This window comes from Zingiber officinale, chromosome 9B (assembly GCF_018446385.1).
Source record: "Zingiber officinale cultivar Zhangliang chromosome 9B, Zo_v1.1, whole genome shotgun sequence".
Lineage (NCBI taxonomy): Eukaryota > Viridiplantae > Streptophyta > Magnoliopsida > Zingiberales > Zingiberaceae > Zingiber > Zingiber officinale.
The window spans coordinates 57264827-57290037 of NC_056003.1; the positions used below are offsets into that span (position 1 = coordinate 57264827).

The 25211-nt window shown below is 36.8% G+C and overlaps 1 protein-coding gene across 4 annotated transcripts in view; it reads right to left on the reverse strand.

Moving 5' to 3' along the window:
- LOC122024060 (phosphoglycerate kinase-like) overlaps positions 1-25211 on the reverse strand; it is a 66348-nt gene that overhangs the window by 6963 nt on the left and 34174 nt on the right. For all 4 annotated transcript variants that reach the window (XM_042582587.1, XM_042582588.1, XM_042582586.1 and 1 more), the window contains exons 6-7: positions 11838-12089; positions 2347-2422 (exon numbers count right to left, since the gene is read on the reverse strand). In XM_042582587.1, the coding sequence (XP_042438521.1) occupies positions 2347-2422; positions 11838-12089 (328 nt within the window). The remainder of the gene's footprint in view (positions 1-2346; positions 2423-11837; positions 12090-25211) is intronic.

The following is a 25211-nucleotide window of genomic DNA, read 5'->3' on the forward strand; positions in this document are numbered from 1 at the left end:
ACAGAATGATAAAAGCATAGTTAGTAGAATAGTATTTAGAGCAACATTCTTTTCAGTGTCTGAAATTGGACAGTTACATGAATAAGCTACATAACCACTAAGTTTATTATATGATTTGTTTTATAAGTGCCCTTTTTGTAGAATGCCAAAGGAGCTCCCTTTTTCTCCAAAACATCAAAAGTGCATCTCACCTGAAGTATTCTATCATGCATGCATTCAAAAGAACTCTTGCACACTTATTTGCCCGCAATAGTTTGATGGATTCATACATAACATTTGTCTATGTTTTATGTTGGCTAATAACCAAACACAACCCTCTTTGTTTAGTCCATGCTTGAGACCATTCAAGGTGGAGTTCATTCACCATAAGCAGAATTTGCACACTTATCTAGTTAACAAAAAATAAAAAACTAGACGAGTCACTCAACCAGCCCAGCCAGCATGCTTAAGCAAATTCATATAGCAATTTTGGTCAAAAATGATATATGAGTTATATGTTTTAAAAAATCAATATTAAAAAAATTAGAAAGCTTTCTCTATGAAAGCAACGACCAGGCAACTTCTTTCCTACTGCTCAGCTAGAATCCTCTCAGGTGAATCCTTGCTCTTCTGCAAGCAGCATGCCTGCAACTAGGTCCTTTCGTGTACTTCCATACCAAATGCAGATCAGATTCAGTAGAGAGAGCTCACATCCAAATCTGTAAGTCCCTTTTTTGTACCAGTATTTGAGCTCTTCCAGGCCGCATGGTTAAGTTGTTAATTTTCCCATGGTTTGATTGTCTGTTGCTACTAAGTGGTCTCTTAAGTTGTCAAGCAAAGATCGCAGGAAGATACTTCTCAAGGATGTTCATCTTCTCTGCTCAGTAAACTTATCCCCACAACCAGAAAAATCTCCTATAGTTTGTGATCAACTCTTCTTCCCAGTGAGAAACCTCTAACACTGAGTTCCATGCTATTGTTCCAGATCTCCTGTGTTTCAGTGGCAGGTTAACAGATTCTTTTCAACATCCAAGCACCTTCTAACAGATCTGTTCCTAGGTTCCTTCTTCTCATCCATAAACATTGTTCCAATGTTTTATCAAGAACACGTATGCTTCCTTGCTTCATCATTCTCTTGTTGGGTCTGCTGCAACTGCTTCTAATCATCTAGAAAACAGATTTCTGGATCCTGTTATAACTTATTACACAGATTTCTGGGAATACACCTACTCTCCTGCCTGAGAATGAGAGTCAAAATAACGATAGAGCTAGATTTATTCCTGAAATGTTATTTTATTGTTCAATTAGGATGGAATGGCTTTATTAGTTAAAATGACAAGAAATATCAAGGTATATTGTCTCTTACTCAAATTGATGATTGAAAGTCTAGCTCTAGCCTTAACTTGAAGAAGAGAGATGGATCTAGAAGAAAATATAAAACATATGTTGTTTCTTTGGCCCAATTACTGATTAAAAGATTTAGTTACTGGTTTGCAGAAGTATTTTATGTTCCTTTTGACCTTTTCTCTATTCTGGAGTAGCCTCTTACTCTCAATCAAGGAAGAAATAGTGCAGACTCCTTTATTCTCTACTTCTTCAAATCGTGTCATGACGGGAGGCTATAGGCAATTTCAATGAAGAAATTGATGATCATATATGGCTGAAAATAACACTAGAACTAGAAGGATGCCATCACGCCTCTAATCAACCCCTAAATGATGAAACCAATGTGACACTAACATTGAATGTCTCTACAAAATACAACTGCTGAAACCACTAAGAGGGCAGACAACCATAATTCAGCTACATAGGAGCACGTAGACGCAAGCATGATGACAACCCACTTTTACTTGCAATCTCACCTCTTGCATACTGCAATGAGTACCTTCAGTGCTTTGTTGATCAATGTCAAAGGAATCACTGGCTGTGCTCTTTGACTACATAAATTTTGTTTTGGCTGTGTGAATAGACTGTTTTTCATTTCATTATTTTCTAGTCTAATTTTTAGGGGAAATTTTGGAAATATTACTGTTAATTGGGTAATTGGTGTAGCAGATTTACTTCATACTAGTATTTTATATTTAAAGTTATGTCCAGAATCTTATATTATTATGTAGTGGTTATTTCACGAAGATACACAGTTAATCTACATTCTCTAATTTCCACAATGTTATTTTTTATTTTAATGAATTGAGACTAATTTTGCATTATTCTCTAGGCCAATCTAAAATTTACTTCAAAAAGTGAGGATAAAATGAAGATAACGTAGTTATATGTTTACTCAAAGAAGTACTGATCAAAAATTAAGGATGGAGACAGCTGTTTTGTATAGTTACTCAAAAGAAAAAAAAGGGAAAAAAGAAATACCACTGCCAATGTCTACCAGTAGAGGTTTGGTCGGATCTGCAAATGTGGCATCCCAATTGATATCGTAGGGATACGCCTGCATCCAAAAACATGAGATAAACAGATATAAATTAGAAAACCTTCAAAGATAATTTTCGTGAATACAAATCGAACCGATGTTTACTATGCAAACATATGAAATAAACAAATAGGTCATAAGCACAAGACTACAAAAAATGTATGATCATATATGGCTGTAACCTAGGTTTAAAATCTCGACCCGTGTTGAGGTTTCGGTCTCAGACTGGAACGATACGGTTTCGATATCGTATCGTACCAGGCTGATACAATTTCGATATTTTTTTATTTATATATAGTAATTATTAGATAAATATATTTATTGTGTATAATTTAAAAATAAATCGTATATTGATTTTATATAAATTCTCAATTATTAGACAACTTAATATGATTAGAAAAAATAATTAAATATAATTTTCTTTAAAGAAAATTAATCTATCAATAACTTGAATTAAAATTGATACATCATAATATATTACCTTACTAATACCAAAAATAGTGGCGTCAATCAAATGGAAGTATTGATTTTTGTAACATCATACTTAGGTCAATTCTAGATAGGTCTCCAACACCCAAATTATATAATCATCCCATGATATGCAATATTGATATTGATTTCTCCACATGTCCATCAGCGTGTCTCGATTCATCATTGGAAGTTGGATTTGAACTGACACCACTGAAATCAGAACGAGTACAGGTACAGACACAGGTTAAGGATAAGCATATGTCCTCGAACTCTGGTATAATGGATCGTCATATGATGCATCAGAGTTATAATAAGATGGTTGCGAGTATGATAAACATATGCCCCCGAACTCTGGTATAATGGATCGCCATATGATGCATAAGAGTTATAATAAGATGGTTCCGATTATGATGAACTTCGGCCAGAATCAATCTCAGCTAAACTCTCTCGCATATCTTAATAATTATGAGTTTTCTTTTGTTATTACTCTTATATCGACGTTGATATTGAATACTGCTACTTCTAGCTCCATGATCATAATCTTGAATTGCATATGTGTAATCTGTCTCACATGTCCATGGCTCTGGTGCTAGAGTAAAGGGAACATAATTTTTACCACCAGATGCATCACCACTGTCATCACTTCAATGAATACTTGCACTGCTATCAGCATCATTATCCTCATTTTAAACTTCTTGTCGGATGACCGTGTCAGAAGGTGATGATGTTTCATCACTGTCATCATGTTCTTGCTCATCAATTGCATCGAGTGAATTTTCTCTTCTTTTTTTTTCTTTTTAGTAAAAATTGCAGGAGCTTTGCCTTTGTTTTTTGCCTTTATCTATGGACTTTAGTTGGATTTGGGGTTGGGATGTTTGAGAACGTCTAGACCGAGATCCAAAAAATCAAAATTCTTGATCAAAAGCTTCATCAACATCTTTTTCCTCACAGATATCTCCTCTAGTTTGTATTTTTTCAATCTATTGAGTAAGAAATTGAGATGGTCATGGTGGGTCTCCTGCTTCATCAAGTAATGGATTCTTAGCCTCAGCAACGCTCCACTAATCCATTATTGGATCATTCTCAATTTGGACAAATCCAATATCAAATAGGTTTATATCACCAGATTCTTGTTCTTCATTCTCTTCTGTTATTGCTCTTAGTTGAAGACGCATATTATAATAAACGTAGACCATCTTCTCCAAGCGACGATAAGAAAGACGATTTCGTACTTTTGTATGAATGAGGTAGAAAGTTGACCAATTTCTTTCACAACCACTTGAAGACGTTATTTGTGAGATAATTTGTACTGCAAACTTTTTCAAATTTAGAGTTGATTCTCTATATTGTAACCACCACTCAGCTGTAAGATAAATAAGAACAAAATTAAAATAGTAGGTTCTGTCCATCCATTACACATTAATGTAATCCCATATAAGCTCCATTGCTTCTTACATGATAGGATCCAAATCTTGATCTCATCCACTTGTTCATCTAAATATGGACCGACAATTTTATATACAGTCGGAGGTTGAATACCAGGACCAGATTTTTGGATGTTGGACACCATGCTACAGAAATATGTGTTGTTTGCTGCATTAGGGGGAATATGATTAAAATGAAAAAAATTATCAATACTTTGACCGATTGATTTCTTCTTCTCTTTTGTATATACATCATCAATCCTAGTCTATTTGCTAGTTTGGTCTGGAATGTCAGTGGATCAATATCAGCAATATCAAATGCACGTCTTCGTCCCATAGAAGGAAAAAAATGACCAATACCACCTTGTGTTGAAGGAATACGAACACTTGCACTCCTTCCTAATGTTGTTGCAGTAGTTGAGCCACTTCTATGTCGCATATTTTGCTCATATTCATATTGAGTTCAAGAGTCACTGAGAGCTGCTAAAAAATCTTTGTTATTTGGAACTTCACTGCGACCTTCAAATTCATCATAGATTGGTTCTTTAAAGCTTCGACTATCAACAAGTTCACATTGTCGTTGTTGTTTATACTTAAATGTTTTTTTGTCATCAAGTTCCTCTTTCATTGCACGAGGAACTTCTTGAAAAACTTTTGACAATTAGAAACATCCAGATATCCACCAGCAAGATATTGTTTTAGGCGTGACCCCACCGCCACGTCCAATCATATCGCAATACAAACATTACCAATGAAATCGATTTTTTAATTAACGTGAGTATCTCCAAGTCGGATCATGAAATTGTTGTTTTAGTGTCATTACCTATGCATTAAAAAAAATTAAAAATAATACACATTTCTAGATAATAATCATCATTTTATAACGTCAAAAATATCTTTACCATTGCAAATTTACAAATTAAGTATATAAAGATCAACTTCTTGCAAACAATCTTCTATAACACATTTTTATAAAGTAAATCTGAAACAATCTTCTAATAATAATAATTCAACTATCTCAATTTGGAATGATCAGAGGTGCATACAATTATAAGTGTTTTATTAGAAATCATAAACTTGACATACCTTTATCAAGATTTCTTAAATAAAGGACATAATATTTTCTAGGCAGATAAGTAGAGACATTCTAAGATAAAAATATATATTTCATATGTTCAGAAAACAAGAATTCTAAAAAGTAAAAAAGCTAAATATCTTAATATTCATGGATTTAAATTTTAAATTGATTCTAAGACAAAAAAAAATATTATCTATAATAAGTATATAAATTAATTAAAAAATGCTACGTTATATATAATAATTATATAAATTAACTATTTATTTAAATTAATTATTATTTTAAATAATATATATTTAAAATGATAAAAAACATAACAGAATATTAATTAAATAGTAAAATAGTAAACAAATATAAAATAGTTTTTAAAAATCAGAATATTAACTTATTTATTAAATTTTTTATTTTTTTTAGAATTTTTAAATAAAATTTAAATCAGTAAAATTAATTTTCCAAATATTAATTAATAAAATTATTTTATTTTTAAAAATTTTAAATATATTTATATTTTATTGGGATAATTTAATTAAGTTTTATAAAAACTTCTTCGAGATATCACACTTAAGTTAGGAAATGTTTAAATTAATTAAATCAAAATATTTAATTTTTAACAGTAATGTCTTCACGATCTTCACGGCACGCTCGCCCGTGTTGGACCCCGTGGTAGTTTTGATGTGATCAACCAAGTTAGGTTGGGTCATGTCTGGTTTTGATCCCTGTGTCTAAGTGTGCAGGAGCTTAGGAGCGCAGGAAGTCGAGCGGAAGACGCAGCTAGCGAGAAGGACGGTACGGGAAGAGAGCCGACGGGCTCGGTGCGTCCGAAGGACGGAAGAGCTGCGGAAGAGTACACCGATGGACGAGAAGAACGTGTGCGACGTTCGAGGGACGAGAAGCCGGGGCGGAAGCCTGCTCAAGGAGAAGGCCGGAAATTGGGTTCCGGTGAGCCTTATTTTGGTTGGCCGCAATCACCCAATCAAATGGAACTTCGGAAGCTGAAAGCGAGAGGAAGAAGTGTTGGAAAAACAGCTGGAGGCACCCTCAACAGTCGTTGGAAGCGCCTCCAACTTCAGCAAGCTGAAGGCGCCCTCAATGGCATTGAGGGCGCCCTCAACAGCCTTGGAGGTGCCCTCAATGCCTTTGAGGGCGCCCTCGACCTGGCCAACTTGGTCGTTGACGAGCGGATAAATTTTATCCGCTCATCCCCTTGGAGGCGCCCTCAACCCCTTTGGAGGCGCCCTCTCAAGACTCGAGATAGGATTTCCAGGAGCTATATAAAGGCTCCTGGAGTTAGGAAATAATAATTCAACTCGGTATTCAATTTCCTAGTAACTCTTGAGCTCTTTAAGTATGTAAAAGGCTTCTCCGCCTTCATAGAAGGAGATTCTTAGTGCTGTTCAACCGCCTTGGATTAACAACCATCTAAGTTGTAACCAAGTCAAATTACTGAGTCTTCTTTCTTTTTTTTTCTGTTATTTGATTTTATTTTACTGTTGCTATTTTAAGAGTTGAAAGCACGAGGAGGGTATATTTTATTTTGCAGACAATTCACCCCTCCCCTCTTGTCGGCCCCGCTGCACCAACAAGTGGAATCAGAGTCAGACCACCTCAGAAGGACTGATCGCTGACTGAAGCATCAAGATCAAGACAATGGCCGGTGCAAGTATTCATCTCTCGAAATTCGACGGAGACTTCGCTACATGGAAACGCCGAATGGAGGTATTCTTCAAAACAAAATTTGATATTCTTTTGGTTATGAAATATGATTTTGCAGTCCCTAAAGACAAGGAAGAATACAACTGGACGAAAAAGGAACAAGCTGATTTCGTGGTCAACGGAAAGGCAGAGTTCCATCTGCTCAATGTTTTGCCACCCCAGGAGGTAAGTCGGATCGAAAGCTACGACTCTGCCAAAGACCTCTGGGAAAAATTCCTGGAGCTCCACGAAGGCACCTCAGAAACGAAGTTAGCAAGGCGCGACATCCTCTGGACTTAACTTACAAATCTCCGGATGAACAATGGCGAGAAGGTAGCGCAACTCCAAGCAAGAATTAAGGAGCTAATAACTCAACTGAACAATCTCGGAGAATCGGTAACAAATAAAGACTCGATCTGGTATGAGCTCAACGCCTTCCCAAAAACTCTAGAATGAGCATCCTTAGTAGATACATACTACATCTCTAAGGACTTTGAGGTAAGTACGCTAGAAAATTTATTTTCTACATTTGAACTTCACGAATCTCGAATTGCAGAACCTAAACAAATAGAGAAGTCAAATCTCAATGTTGTCATACAAGTCGAGATGGACGATTCCAACTCTGAAGCGTCAATCGACGAAACTGAAGCGGCGCTATTGGTAAGAAAGTTAAATAAGTTTATTAAGACTAATAAATTTAGATCGCAGTCGAGAAAACATCAACACAACAGAAGGACAGTCCGATGCTAAAACTGCAACGAGGAAGGGCACATCAAGGATGATTGCCCAAAATTAAAGAAAAGGGACAAGGAGAAGTCTCAAAGATCGACATCCTCTAAACGCAAGAGTCTGAAGGCTATATGGAATGAATCATCATCCTCCGAGTTAGAAGTCGAAGCCTTCTCAGAGTAGCACTGATGGCCAATCATCAAATTGAAGAAGAGTCCAGCTCAGAGATGAGCATAAATGAAGGGAAAGAATCATCAGAAGAAAGCTACGATGAAGAAGGAGCATCAGAAATAGAGGTAAGTAAGGTACGCACTCTAACCCCTAAACAGTCTTTTCAGTTTATCAAAATTCTTACAAAAGACTTGGTAAAATCAGAAAAAGAAATTGCTGACTTAAAATTAATGATAGATAATTTAAAATCAGAAAACGATAATTTGAAAATACAAATTGAAAATTTGAAAACTGATGCATGCTTTAAACCAAATAAATTTCAAAAATCAAAGCTTAGAATTTATGGAAAGTTGAATTGGTATATTAGAAAACATCAAGGACAATTTAGAAAAGTTCCCAAAAGCTATGTACCTCCTAAATACTTGATTAATCCAGTAGGAAGGAACCTATACTGGGTTCCAAAATCTTTTCTAGATTAAATTTTTTTTTTGGCGCTTTCAGCAAGAAAAATTAAACAGTTAATTTCTTTATGAGGCTTTCTCTAAAAAAGTGGTTGTTGCTCCAATAACCAAGAAGGCCTAGTACCTCGTCACTGCCTGGAAGCCAAAATATTGAAATAAAATGTTTAATTAACGTACTGATAAAGCATGAAAATAGAAATTAGATAATGCTTTAACAAGTTTTTTAACATTTTTTGAAAATTTCTCAAAGATATTTTGTTTAAATTGCCTAAAGGTTAGAGTTCTTTGTTAACTTAGAATTTATTTTGAAAAATTCCTACCCCGTTTTTCCTGTGATCAAAGGGGGAGAGATAGGAACAAGTTTAGGGGGAGTTAATATTTTTTTAAAAATTGGTACTTAAAAAATAAAAAAATAAAAAAATAAAATTGATAGGAACAAGTTAATATTTTTTACTTAGAAAATTACAAATTCTATTATTGCAATCTTTATGCTTAAAATGTTAATTTAGTAATTTCTTTAAATTACTTCTTGTCTATTTTTTACCCTAACTTGAACTTGCTTTGATGCGCATCAAAAAGGGGGAGATTGTTGGACCCCGTGGTGGTTTTGATGTGATCACCAAGTTAAGTTCGGTTCTGTCTAGTTTTGATTCCTGTGTCTAAGTGTGCAGGAGCTTAGGAGCGCAGGAAGTCGAGCGGAAGACGTAGCTAGCGAGAAGGATGGCACGGTAAGGGAGCCGACGGGCTTGGTGCATCCGAAGGACGGAAGAGCTGCGGAAGAGTATACCGGTGGACGAAAAGAACGTGCGCGACGTTAGAGGGACGAGAAGCCGGGGCGGAAGCTTGCTCAAGGAGAAGGCCGAAAAGAACGTGCCCTCGACGTTAGAGGGACGAGAAGCCGGGGCGGAAGCTTGCTCAAGGAAAAGGCCGAAAATTGGATTCATGTGAGCCCTATTTCGGTTGGTCGCAATCACCCAATCAAACAGAACTTAGAAAGCTGAAAACGAGAGGAAGAAGTGCTGAAAAAATAGCTGGAGGCGCCCTCAACAGTCGTTGGAGGCGCCTCCAACTTCAGCAAGCTGAAGGCAATGGCATTAAGGGCGCCCTTAATGGCATTGAGGGTGCCCTCAACAGCCTTGGAGGTGGCCTCAATGCCTTTGAGGGCGCCCTCGACCTGGCCAACTTGGTCATTAACGAGCGGATAAAGTTTTATCCACTCATCCCCTTGGAGGCGCCCTCAACCCCTTTGGAGGCGCCCTCAAGACTCGAGATAGGATTTCCAGGAGTTATATAAAGACCCCTGGAGTTAGGAAATAATAATTCAACTCTGTATTCAATTTCCTAGTAACTCTTGAGCTCTTTAAGTGTGTAAAAGGCTTCTCCGCCTTCATAGAAGGAGATTCTTAGTGCGTTGTTCAACCGCCTTGGATTAACAACCATCTAGGTTGTAACCAAGTCAAATTACTGAGTCTTCTTTCTTTCTTTTCTGTTATTTGATTTTATTTTACTGTTGTTATTTTAAGAGTTGAAAGCATAAGGAGGGTATATTTTATTTTGCAGGCAATTCACCCCTCCCCTCTTGCCAGCCCCGCTGCACTAATAGTCCGGCGACGCCGAAGAGTGATGGGACGCCTCCGGCGCCACTAAAGGTGTCGCAGGACTTCTCCGATGCCGCTGGAGGAGTCCTGCGACTCCTCCGGTGGCGCTTGCGAGGCGCCTGGGATCGTCTGGTTGCGCCGGAGGCGTCCCACAACTTCGGAGCGTCTGCGAGGCGTTTGGGACACCTCAGGACATCAGCGAAGACTAGTTGCATCATTGGAGGCGCCTCTAGGACGCCTTGGTCCCCAACGCTTTCGGTGGTGTTGGAAGCGTCCCGCGACTCCTTCGATACGCTTCCGGGGCGCCTCCACTTGTGTTTTGCTCGAATTGAAATCATAGCTGTCTGGATGGTCGTTGCCTCGCTGGATTGCTTTGCCGCTAATTGCCTTCGCCGCTGATAGCTCGCTGGATGCCTTTGTCGTTGCCCCTCCCCTACATTATATAATGTTTTTTTTATTAATCGACAGAAGGAATTGATTCCTTCGGCCGCGATGGAATCGCAGCACGCTTCTGTCACGCGACGATGAGCGCACGTGATTCCTTCTGTCACGCGTACGATTCCTCCTATCGCGGGACGCACGCGATGACGTGACGAACTCGTCGCTAGTTTGGTGCCGGATTTGGTGCGTTGGTGGAACGGTAAGTTTCGCCCGTTCCGTCCGGCACGGAACGAAATTTTAAACCGTGGTTGTAACAAAGTGGCACTATCAAGTAGAATAAAGGCCTATCAGAGTTGATAAAACGGTTACAATTTTGTTTTTCTCCCTTGTTTCTATGATCTGGTGGCAGAAGGGGAGGAAAGAAAGGGATAGCTTATATATGCTACATTCAAGTTTCAACATCAAATTGCAAATTAATTAACCAACATTGCCCTTGCATATTAATTAAACAATCCAAACTGCCTATCTGCAGTATCTACCAGCCCAATGAAATGTGTACTGGTTAATATTGCCCATCAAAACAATTCAATGAAATTGCATGTTTTTCCTATGTTTTTGAGTTCATATTTCCTTCAAAAGTAACAAAGTGCCTCCACCCTTCCAATATATAGTATCCTAGCGGATTCATGCATTCTGTGGGAAGAGTAGACCTTAGCCAACCCAGTGGATTGATGAGATTAGAAACCAACTTTACATCACCAATTTAGAAACTAACTTCTTGCAATGGATATATGTTTATTATGTATTCATTTTTTTTTTGTGAACAGATAAAAAGGAACAAATCAAGGTTCAAAATCTAGAGCTGTAGAGTCTGCTTGAAATTCAGTCTTTGGCTGAAATGATAATATTTCAATATTATGCTAACATATAGCATCGGTGATAAACTAGAGGTGAAAGGACAAAGAAGATGAAGGGAAAATAATAAAATCATTAACTATTTAAGTTCATTATGTGTTCCATTGGAATTGTACAGTTTTGACATCATCTTAAATGGATACAAGTTACAAAAAATGGCAATGTTATCTCAAGTTATTATGACTTTGTTGTAGCATGTCAAAGGGTGTTGAATGTCAGCATGACGCGATAATTAACACTGTGATACAAAAACACAAAAGGCATTACCTATATTAAGTAATATCGAGTAGTAATAATTTATTGGAGCTATACATTTTGACTATGCTACCCAACACAATACAAGATTTCAAAGCATGGAACAATATCAAACATGGATTTTTTAGTGCACTAGGGAAAAATACATGCACAGAACAAATATGATAGAAACCTCAAGGTTCTAGATAATTCATTGTGATCTCTATAGTACTGGGAATAGATGTAATATATAAAAAGGAATAAATACTACAGTCTTACTTTATCTAATGCAGCAACACCTGGCAGCTTTGTTCCTCTCAGAAATTCCCAAACAACTGATGCATTTCTAATAATTGAATGTTGATTAGAGAAACTCGGTTTATCTACAAAAGCCTTACGAGCTGCATTTCCGACAAGGATCACATCACAACCATTTGTTCTTAGTCTTTCAAGTAGCAAGGACAACTGAGATGTTCCAGCTGTATCTTCTTTTAGAAAACCAGAACTTATTGAACCAATCAAAAGGACTTTCTGTAAGACATGAACATTATAGAATAAGATGACATGTATGAAGAGCTAAATCATTGGTAGGCCATACAACAAAATTTAGTAAATTTGATGAACCGCTAAAAATATATTGAATCTACGAAGAGACAATGTCCATGCATAATTAAGGAATTAACCATGCTGCAAAACCTAATCCTTACAACAATAAAAAGTGTTTTGAATACCCGTTTGAACAGTATAAACCAATGACAAGGAGGCAGGAGCTAAACAGAAATGAGGTTTTCACCATGGATTAAATTTTATCAGAAGGTTATGAAACAAAGGTTACCTACCAGATACCAAATCTCTTGTCATTCAAACAGCTAGATATGACTTTTTTTAATAATTTCCATTTTGTAATGGCATATTACAAGATATTGTGCCACTTGATATCTCAAAGCTATTTGGTTTCAAAAAATTGCTAAAGAGGTGGTAAAATCCAATGTCCACATTCTTGATTTAAAGCTAGAAGTATAAACTCCACAAATATTCACACCAATTTACATACCTAGTTTTTAAAACCACTTACCAATTACCAAATGTTCTAAATTATTTCACTTCCACTGATGCAACACATGCAGAATAACTAAGGTGGCGTTTGCTTCTTTCTTAGGAATCGGAATGGGAATGAGAATCATAGTATTGTGGAATGAGAATGAGTATGAGCATGGATATCACTATTAAAAATAATATTTGGTTAGTTGAATATTTTCTATCGGAATAAACCAAAATTTTCTTTTTACCCTTAAAGGAAAATAAGAGAAAAAATTAGATGTGAGAGAAAAATACAATGAGAGAGAATGATGAAAGAGAAAGTATGATGAGAGAAAATAATGAGAGAGAGAATATGATGAGAGAAAATAATGAGAGAGAGAATATGATGAGAGATAAAATATGATGGGAATGAATGAAGAGAGGGAAAATGTGATGAGAGAAAATGAGGAAAGTGAGTGTAATGGGAGAGAGCATGATGAGAGCAAATGAGGATAGAAAAAATGTGATGAGAGAGAATGTGTGATGGGAGAGAATTAAGAGAGAGAAATTATGATGAGAGAAAATGAGAGAAAGTGTGTGATGGGAGGGATTGAGGAGAGAGAAAGTATGATGAGAGAGAGTGTGTGATGAGAAAAAAATGATGAAAGAGGGTGTGATGGGAGAGAAAGCATGATGAGAGAGAAAGTGTGATGGGAGAGAACGAAGAGAGAAAGTGTGATGGGAGAGAAAATGAAGAGAGAGTGTATGATGGGAGAGATTGAGAGAGAAAGTATGATGAGAGAGAAAATATGATGATAGAATAAGGAGAGAGAAAGTATGACGAGAGAGAACAAGGAGAGAGAAAGCGAAATGAAAGAAAAATTAACAAATATATTAAGGGTATTTTTGTCCAAAACTTAATTCTCATTCTCATTCCATCAAAACCCAAGAGAGGGGGTGAGTTTCATCAATACCCAAGTTTTTATGTTTCATTCCAAAATTTTAATTTCATTCTCATCAACCAAACACAAGGGTTTGGGAATGAATCCATTCTCTCATTCCCAAACCCCTAAACCAAACGTTATCTAAGGAAGAACTGAGAAGAAAGGCATGAATTGTGTGCCTTAATCATCAAATTGAATTATAAGAATAAATGCTTCAAAGCAACCAGATCAAGCTCTGGAATGATGGCAACACAAATAGAGAGGGAATTGATTTTTTTTTTCAAAAAGGTCAAAACAGTGAACGTTGATAAAAAAAACTCCCACAATAAGGTCATGAGCCTTACGATGACTGAATCTATCTCTGGAAGGGCAATGCCTCTTGATCTTGATTGCAACTCTCTCACCATAGTCTCAATTGATCAAGAGAGAGGGTGGATTGATTCCTCTATCACTCATGACCTCCACCTACTTCAGGCTTTCAAGCAGCTAGTTGACCTCACAATGTACTTATGTGAGATCTTAATCAACTACTCCGAGGGTAATACCATGCTCACAGAGTCCTAGAATGTAAAAAAAGCATTAGCACAAGTGTCTTCCTTCGCCTCAACTGCCACTCCCGTTACATTAATTTTGTACTCTTGCCCTAATTTGTACTGTTGAGCCCTACCCTTCTTGGCTATAATGTCAAGATCAACACCCATACCAATCTAACTACAAAGTAATAGGTACAAGAACAATATTTTACACCTAGCTCACAGCTGTCAAGTAGTCCAATGTGTTATATACTTACATGTTAATGGGTAAACTATTGAGGTTAATTTGTAATATTCTATATTTCCTAATAATATTTATATAGGTAATATAGCTAGGAGCGGACTACCTAGGGTTGTGTGTGGAATGCTTCCCAGCTTCCACTACTTCCATATGTATCACAGCCACCATTGATTTCTGCCAACATTGTTTCCTGTGATTTCTTCACCATGTGAGTCCTATTCCACATATCTAGAGAACATTGGACCAAAGGCCATTCCAACGCAAGTTCAATGTGCAAGTATCTCTCCCCATAACAGTCATCTCCATTTGGTGTATGGGATTACACATGATGTCTCTCTGCTTGCTAATCATTTTTTGCATAATATTGCCTAGACAACGCGGCTCTCTCCATGATGAAGCCATCAATTGGTGACAGTTAACTCCACTAGAATAGTTCATAACTTACTGTGAGGAGCTCTCCATTACATCCCTCCCAATTTTGATCATTGAGCAAGTTTTGTTGCGCTGAAGCTGCCTTTGCATCAATATTTGAGTCCACAATAGTTCCAGTCCAAATTCTTCTCGTCTTGTGCTCAACATTGTCACGACCTTCCTTCTTCATTCATGGTTTCCTGCCTCCATGCGCCAGCGACCACTGCTGCACAGGAGGTTCTTCTCCATTGTACCCACAAGCATGGTTCTCCTCCATTAAAGGCTTGGATCCAGCCCATCTTTGTTGAAGGCCTATCTGGACTTCGACCTGCTTCTCTGCTCAAGACCTTGGATTTTATCCTCCACCAAAAGCCTGAATCAAACCCACCTCCTCCAAAGGCCTATATGGACTCCATTTTGCATCTCCTCAACTAAAGCCCTGCTCCAACTTTAGCCCACTCCAGCCGAAAGGCCTCCAGCTTATTCAGCCTAAGTTGGATTTTGTCCAACATACGATACTAGAAACTCTCTTTAGATGTCAGATTCCTCCACTTTTTTGATGCCTCTCATTGTGAGCACTCGTATCATTTTTGGGCCATTGACCATTATCATGGAAAAGTTGAATAGGAAAAACAGTCTCATGGATCATCATTTCAGTATGGTTCATGGGCCAAGAAATAGCTAGAGCACCACATTATCCAAGCGGCCGAGATTCCTAACTCTGCTTGAGCCATATAAGAATATAATCACACTCAACTACTTGCTCTCCTATTAAAGTCTATTTATCCTTGCCTCTTGAGTATCTTCCTTTGCTACTTCTCCACTATGGACTTGGACACAAGGTAGGGCTCTTTATATTGGTGATATCTCTTGAGGTTATGATGTAATTGGGAATCCATTCCGATTACGTCAATTAGACATCTAGATGGTTACTCACATCATCTCATTCTAGGTTGTCACTATTGATCTCAGAGATATCTTTCTGATCACCTTAGATGTTGGAGACACGGAAGACATGGAAAACTGCTTCGATAACCTTCTTGCCATCAAATTTCTCCACATTGTTTGTCCTGATTTGGGGTCAATGAAATCTCCAATCCTTAGTGGCTCTTCAATTTCTCCTCTATTTGATGTGACATAAATGTTACATGTCTCGATCATGGTTTCACAATCTTCTAATTCTCTAATAGATTACTCTACTTTGGTGGTTGACTGAAGGATCACATGAGAATCAAGGAGGCCAACAGCGAGGTAGACGTGCTTATATAGGTGACCAAGGTAGACTGAAATGCTTACATGTGGTAAATTGGGCCTCTCTTCATGATTTCGCCCCTAGTTACCCATCTCACATTGCTCATATAACTCAATCGGATACTCATTTTGACTTTTGAGTATCAGTTAGCTCATCTTGGTTTCACTGTTCAAATTATTGCCAAGGAGCACTCTCAATTACTCCATTTTTAGGATATTATCATGTATCATCTCAGCAAATTACCTCATTTTCACAAAAGGGGTGTTTCTACTGCCTACATAACTCATAGCTCTGGATCCCCATTTAGACCCTAGATTGGAGTCTTTAAGCATATCTTTGATAACAGGTCCTCTTTCTCTACTCACACACCACGTACATTCAATAACATTTTACCCAAATTGCATAAAAATGCCTTCAATTCTATGGGGTCCATTCTTCAAGCTTGATGGCATACCTTCAAGGTCAAACCATTCCACGGCTTCATGCTTGATCTAAAGTCCATCAACCTAGCTTTAACCAATTCAACCTGTACGGTCAACTAAATCATCAAACACAAATTGCTCACTTCAACCCACTTTTCAAATATTAAAACCATAAGAAACTCTGGTTTAAAATTTTGAGCCGTATCAAAGTTTCGGTTTATAACCGGAATGATACAGTTTCGGTATCGTATCATGCTGTGTCGATACGTTATGATGTTATTTAAATATAAAATATATTAATTACAAAAATATTATTATAATATTTGATATCTATAAATACTTGCTATTAGGTTAAAATAATATTTTAAAAATTAGAACTGAGTAAAAATTAATTTAGGATTAACTAAAGTCTAGATGTAATGATTAGGATCAAGTAACTTTAAATTAAATTCACATTTAATTTATTTTAATCAGTTTAAGAAGGGTGTTTTTTGAGAAAATAAATAAGATTTTTTAAAGAAAAATCATATAAATAAAAAAATATATATATGGGGAAGAGGGAGAAAGAATTAAGAGGGGAAAAAATTAATTATTAAAAAAATATAAAAAATTATCAGTTAAAAAAAAATTGTCTAAAAAAATTTAAAGAAAAAAGTTAAATTGAAAAAAAAAAAATCAGCTTTGTGTGGGTCCCACGGCTTGTGCGAGCCTACGAGGCCATCGTGGTGGCCTAATACGAGGCCTCCTCAGTGGTTAAAAAAAATTGAAAAAAAAGTCCAAAAAATTTAAAGAAAAAAATTAAATTGAAAAAAAAACTCAACCTCACGTGAGCCCCACAACTTGCGCAAGGCCACAGCAGCGGCCGCGGGGCCTCTCGAACACCTCGTGCAAGGCCCTACGCGCGGAGGTGTGGGGTGTGCCGATGTTGTTGATGTGGGGTGTGCAAGGCCCTCCTGCTATTCGTCTACAACCCTACTCAACACCCAAGTTCTTTCATCTCGATCCAATTCCGAACGATAGACCTACGCACCGTCTTCAATTCATCCTTGGATTCGTCTCTTGAAAGGATTGATCTATGGTTTCATCTCCAATCGATTTGGGGGCAACTCAGACCCAAAAGGTTCCCCTCATCCGTTATGATCTACTTTAGGCAGTGATCTAGGGCTCTTTGTCATCGGCGTTTGCTTAGGTTCTGCTGCATCCACTGTTCTGCCTATACAAGATCTTTTGTGCAATTTTCACTCGGCATTCGAGATATTCATCGCGTGATTGCATCGTGCAACTGCAAATTGTGTCATCTCCTCGCCAAGTAGCCATCGTACCATCTAGGCCAACCACTGTTGCCTTCATCCTTCTTTAGCCTCCGCCAAAGCTGCAAGATCAAGCAGATTCAAAGCTGCTACTACCAAAACCACCAGAATGGCCAAAGCTTAAACCACCAAAGCCTTCGAAATTGCCGAAGTGCCCTAAACCTATCACCGTCGTACATCAGAAATCCCCTACGACTTGTTGCTCTCTTACACACAGGAGCAGAGGAGAAGAAAGTGTAGGATCGTGTACATGTAAGAGGGAGGGTGAATTACGTGTAATTTAAAAACGTTTCTTTTTCAACTTTTGAAAACGAGTGCACAGTGGAAAAATAAACTAAGTGGGAAGGAGAAAGCACAAGAAAGCGGAACATAAGCATTTTACTTGGTGCAGAGCTTTCAACGACTCCTACTCCAAGACTCAGGCCCTTTGGACCTTTCCGACCGGTAATCCACTAATATCAATCGAATAGATACAAGGATATAGAAAGTACTAATATCAATCGAATAGATACAAGTATATAGAAAGTTAAAATGCAAGTAATTTAAATACAAGTATACTGACAACTTTGTTTTGAAACTCGGGCGCAGTCATTGGAGGAGCATTTCAGCGTCGTAGAGCAATTTTCGGAGCAACACGTGAATATGAAAGTTGTAGCAAATGATGTGTTGATGTTGCTGGTCGAAGCTTCTTTTATAGACCTTTCCAAACGCTTGGATTGCCCCGGGCGCCTCCACTAAGTTTATCTTATCCTGCTTCGACGTTGAGTTATCCATCGCTGGGCGCCTGGACCACCCCTGGGTGCCTGGACCGCTGACGAAGTTACACCTAGGCGAAGCTCTATCCATCTTACTTCTATCCAATCCCGGGTACTTGGACCAGCCCCAGGCGCTTGGACTCTGATGTGCGCTGACCAATCAGAGCGCACCAACTCAACTGCACGTGGGGCACCCGAACATCTGAGCGTCTGGACCCTTCTAGGGCGCCTAGAAGTTCTTTTTCCAATCAACTTGCAGCTTTGATTTCCTGCACCACAGAGTTAGCACAACAAGCATAATATGAATTAAAATTATTAATTAGATCCTGTCTTACCAAGACCAGGATTTAGTCTTGGTCTCAACTTAAACTTTCAAAATGGATCTAAATTAAACCAGCGCTTACAACCCCACTAGGGTTCTTCCTTTGGATCTCGCTCCAGTTGTTTACCTAACCTTATCTGCCAAACATCTGGTCCTCCAGACCTGTTTAGACTTTCTTTGGTCTTTCTTATTGTCTGATCAACCTGATCAACTAACACTTTAATGCAACACCAAGTTAGCACAATAGATATAAAATATTAAAATAAATTAGTGTTAGTAGCTTTCAAGATTCGTTGGTCTTATTGACTGTGCGCAGTCAACCGAAAACTATTCAATCACACATGCTTGGAATTTACTCCAAGACTTCTCATTTCTTAGGATTACCTCCCCTAGGATTTTCCATTGTCTAGTTTCGCTCACTAAGACTTTCACTACTGCCCAGCTTCACTAATCAGGACTTCCACCACCTAACTTCACTCACCAGGACTTCCACTGTCTGACTTCACTCACTAGGAATTCCACCACCTAGCTTCACTCACCAGGGCCTACCTTTACTCACTAGGACAGAACTTCTACTGTTTGGCTTCACTCACCAGGACTTCCACCACCTAACTTCACTCACTAGGGTCTAACTTCACTCACTAGGGTTTCCACTACCTGACTTCAATTATCAGGACTTCCCCTTGCTTAATCTCCAGTTAGGACAAGTCACTTAGTAGACTTCTCATCTGTCTAACTTCTAGTTAGGACTTACCCTTGCTAGTCATCTAGTCCTGACTAGACTTTTTTCTTCCAAACATCAAATCCTGTTTGGATCCACTCTTGATCAAATTGACCAGACTTGGGTACATTGTCAAACATCGAAACCCTGGAGGTTTTACACTTCCAAACATCAAATCCTGTTTGGATCCACTCTTGATCAAATTGACCAGACTTGGGTACATTGTCAAACATCGAAACCCTGGAGGTTGATTGTAACAACAATCTCCCCATTTGTAATGTTTGATAATTTTCTTAAGTTAGGTATGAGTCTTAATGCTTTTATACTAAAGTTGGGAGATTCGAAATATTTGTAACTTAAGGTCACATTTCTAACTTAAGGTCACTCTCCCCCTTTGACACACATAAAAATAAATATAAACCATCTAAGGTCAATTTTGCACCAACAATAACTTTAGAAAGACATAATTAATACACATATTAATTTATGACAACACAAAGAATATTTGAGATAAAACATTGTTAAAAAAAAATCTTTCAAGTACTTAAAACAATTGCTAAGTACATGAATAATTTTCATAAAGAAAATCGACAAGATTGTTCAAACTTTTAAAGAAATTTCAATGAATTTTCAAAGATTTTTCAAACCATTAGGAAGAATGTGTTTTGAAAGATTTTTTACAAAGTTTAAAATATAATTTCTAAGATTTGCAAAACTAATTTTGAAAGAATTTTGAAAATTATGTTTGATCTTTTAATCAGGACTCCCCCTCAACTTGACACACCCTTAGGAATCCTTGTGAACAAGGAAAACTTCCTATGTGTCTTAGAGGTTGACCCAAATCAGAAGAACATCTAAAGTATTTTTCAAAATAAAAAAAATCAAGATATTTTTAGAAGTTTTCAAAAGTATTTTCAAAATATTTTTTAAGGAATTTTTAAAAGTATTTTCAAAAGTATTTCCAAAAATATGTTTAAGAATCTTCAAAACATTTTTGTTAAAAACATGTATTTTCATAGTAATTTTCAAAGAAAATTGGTTAAGCACATTTTCAAAGTGTTTTACAAAATAAATATTTTTCAAAATATTATCCAAAATATATTTTCAAAATGTCTTTCAAATAAATCTCCCTCTTAACCTGACACTTTCTAAGAAATCCTTATTAACCACAAAGATTGCATACCTATGTGTCTGGGTCTAAAAATTTATGGTTGACCTAAAGGATCTAGACACTAAGTGTTGGTCAACAATCATTTTCAAAAGTATATACTCTTGAAAACTATACAAGTAATTACACTTAATCAATCATGAACTAATCCTGAAAATTTACTTTTCCTCGCATCTCAACTATTCTAGATTTTCAAACATGGTACACTTTTGTGTTTAGAGAGATGTTTAACATGATTTGTCTAAGGTAAAAATAATTTAATTTTTAATTAATTTTAGATTAAAAATTCTAACTTACATAATCCAAAATTAACCACGAATTTTTAATTAAGTTTAAATTAACTTTAAGTTCGGTTTAATTAAGTTTTATTTAAGTTTTAATCAACTTTAAGTTAAATTTAGTTAAGTCTTATTTAAGTTTTAATTTAAATTTTAATTAACTTTAAGTTAAGTTTAATTAAGGTTTTAAGTTTATTTTTGGTTGGTTTTGATTTTAACTTAGGTTTAAAAAAATTTTTAAAAAAATAATTAATTGAGTAAAAGTTAAAAATTTAATTAAGTTAATGTTTTAATTTAAAATTTTAATTAAGTTAATGTTTTTCTTAAGTTTAAAATTTTAATTAAGTTAATGTTTTAATTTAAAATTTTAATTAAGTTAATGTTTTTCTTAAGTTTAAAATTTTAATTAAGTTACTGTTTTGCTTAAGTTTAAAATTTTAATTAAGTTAAATAATTGAGTTCAATTGAGATTTTGAGTTAAGTTTTTAATTTGACCTGGTCTATGTTTTCAACCAAGCTAATCCTATAGTTTTTATGAGATGAGATAGTTAAAATTTTTATTTTGAAGATAATTTGACCTTGTGTTAGATTCAGGTTTAATCGTTAGTTAATTAAATTTACATTTTAAAAATTGAATTCAAGGCTGTGGCGAGACACAGGGGCCTTCTTAGGTATCGAAACAACGACCACTTCTAGACAAAGTCTCTTTAAGAATTGTACATTTAACCTTCCTATTGAAAAAGTTTGGTCTAACTAGTCTTGGGCATGGCGTGGTAGATTCGGTTAATTCCACTTGGCTAGGTAGACCAAGTAGGGTATGCCTTACCTTGCTTGACTTTCAACCAAGCTTCCCTAACGTACTATAATCTTGCCCCACCTGGTACTATATTATCTTTTTCCTATCTAGCCCTAATTACCTAAGTGGGTAAGTTTTGTTTTTGAGGTGCTAACTAATTTGGAGTCTCCCATTGAATTTAAATCATAGAATCTTTATTTTGTGTTTAAATAATGAATTTCATTTATAGTTACATAATATTTATTTTGTCTTTCTTCCTTGGTTAGATAAGCTTTTGGAACTTATGCTTTGGTTTGGTTAAATTTAATTAAGTTTAATTAAATTTAATTTAGATTTCCTTAAGTTTAATTAAGTGTTTAGGTTTTAATTTCGAATTAATTAAGTTGGTTTAATTATCTCTATTTAAAAAAATATATGTACTTGAGATTTAAATTTTACTTTAGTTTTGAATTGGTTGAATTTGTTATATTATCTTTATTTGAAATATTATCTTTAATATTTAAATTTTTAATTTCAAATATATTAAATTAGTTAAATTATCTTTGTTTAAATGATTATCTTTAATATTTAAATTTTTATTAATTTCAAATTTGTAAAATAATTTATGTTTTGAATAGAAATTTCTAAATCAACATTATCTAGATTATCAAATATTTTATTAAGATATTTATTAATTTTATCTATATCTATATTAACTTCGCGTTTTAAATTTAAATTTATCTTAATATTTGAATTAGTTAAATTATTATTTAATTCTGAATTTTAAGATTTTTATTATTTAATTCTGATTTTATGAATTAATTAAATCTGATTTTTTTTTTAATTATTGGATTTATCATTGTATGATAAAAGACAAAACTTTATCCAAATTAATTTTATCTAGATCTAAATTAACTTGGTTATTTTCTTGATTAAATTTATTAATTAACTTTGAATTATTATCTAAATTTAGATTTAAATTATTCATATTTTTAATTAAATTTATCAAAGTAAAATTAGTTTTATTAAATAAATTATTATTTGATTCTCAATTTTTAATTAAATTTGATTTATTCAAATTTACTGAATCATGCAAATCTAAATTATCACAAGGAGTTATTTTATCATGCACCATACTAGGGGTGCATGTCACATAATTACTACTGACAGGTATTTTGATAAATTATACTAACCTGCAACCCCTAATTCTGTAGGCTTCTTCGTTGGATTGGACTCGAGTTTGGATTCGCTTTTGACTTATTCTTCCAGGTTCAACAACTCCTCGTGAAGTTTGGTTAGTTGAGTCCAGAACTCGTAGGCATCTCGGTGTCCTATTCTGTAAACAATTTTGTCATGCAATAGACTCGAAATTAACTTGATTATATTTTTATTTGATTCCAAATTTCAAGACGCTTTAGCACCATGCCACCATCAAAGTCCTTCATAAAGATGAAGTTTTCCATCTACACCCTCCATAGATTGAATTCATCCATCTCAAATATCTCATATGGAGGTAGTTCGTTGACATTTCTCCCGAATATTTCTTTGTTCATCATTTTTCTTGTAAAGAAAATTTTACAGAAATTTTCCAAGACTAGGTATTGGGATTAGTAGTGTGGGAGAAAAAGTAAAAACTAAAGAAGTGACTTGAGTGATGTTGTACCTGTTAGGACCAAAAGTAGCTAGAGGGGGGGGGGGGGGGAATAGCTCGTCGCGTTCGCTCGGTGCGCTTCGTTGCTTGGCGTTGCTTGTTTCTTCTTGGATGTGCAGCGGAAAATACAGAAACAAACACAAAACGCTAACACTAGGATTTTACTTGGTATCCACCTCACAAGAGGTGACTAATCCAAGGATCCACACCAACGCACACACCCTCCACTAGGAATAACGCTCCTTTATGGTAACTACCAAAGGCGGAGAAGCCCTACAACACTCTCAATATAAGAAGAAGAAAGGGAAATACAAGTTAAGCAAAAGCTTACAAGATGTGCAGTAAAAACTCTAACCCTAACTTCTTCCTCTTGCAATAGATCCGCCTCTTGACTTGGAAAGCCTCCAAGAACCTTCAAGAACTGGCGATCACGTGCTTGTAGAGAGCTGTGGAGGAGCTGGAATGAATCTGAGAAGAGCTCGTAAAGCGATGCCGAAGACCACGCTGCGCTGCTTTAAACCCGACGGTCGGATCCCGATCGATTCGAATGTTCCGGAGGCTGGATCGATCCACGGATCGATCCAGAGCGCCTCTGTACTCTGGAAACGCGCCTGGATCGATCCTCGTAGCTCCAGCTATCCTCAAGAGCGACCGAGTCGTACGGCTGATCGATCGGACCTCGATCGATCCACGGATCGATCCGAAGCTTCTGACCGAAGAATGCGGATCGATCCACGATCGATCCACGGCTGGATCGATCCGACGCGGTTTTGCCAAAACCAAGTCCCAAACCTCCCTAACCAACATCCGGTCAACCTCGACTGTTGGTACATCTACGCCGCGATCCGTCACTCCTCGACTGCTGACTCCCCACAGTGTCCGGTCAATCCTGACCCACTGGACTTTTACTCGTCGTGCGAGTATCCGGTCCACCCATCGACTGCTAGGACTCCCCGAGTGTCCGACAATCCCTTCACCCACTGGACTTTTACTCGTCGTGCGAGCAGGTCACTCCATCGACCTGCTGGACTTCCACCGATGTCACGGTCACCTCGACCCATCGGACTTCCTTCCTCGCAAGTATCCAATCGATCTTCGGCTGACTCTTGGACTTCCCAAAACCGGATGTCCGATCATCCTCGATCCATCGGATTTCCTTCCTCGCCAAGTATCCACCATCCTTTGACTGCTTGGACTTCCAAACACGGATGTCCGATCATCCTCGATCCATCCGGATTTCCTCTGTCTGCTTCACTCACGGGACTTTCACTAGCTTCACTCACTAGGGTTTTCCATCTCACTTTCACCACTCAGACTTTCACCCACTTCACTCACCTGATTTCCTTCACCACTCACTGGGACTTTCTTCACCGGCTTCACTCACCAGGGTTTCCTTACCCGCTTCACCACTAGGACTTCCTTCCGCCAATACGCGGTTAGGACTTCCGATCAGTATCACGACCTCGACCTACTCGACTCTTCTTGATCGATATCTTATCACAAACATCTAAACCCAAACCAAGACTCACGCTTGGTCAACCTCGACCGAGGGATGTGCACCAACAATCTCCCCCTTTTTGATGTTTGACAATACTACAATCACACTTACAATACCACATGTAAGTTAGGCTAATCCCATAGCCTCATTCTTCATGCCACTAGGTAATGAAGGCATAAGTTAAGCTCTTCATTCTCCCCCTAAGAGGGCAAACTCCCTCTAGGTAATGAAAGCCTAACTTACTCCCTTTCACAAGCCCTTTCATTCTCCCCCTATTGGCACACATCAACCCCTTACTAATAAAACACATCAACCCATCTTTGGACACACATTAACCGATGCTCCAATTTTG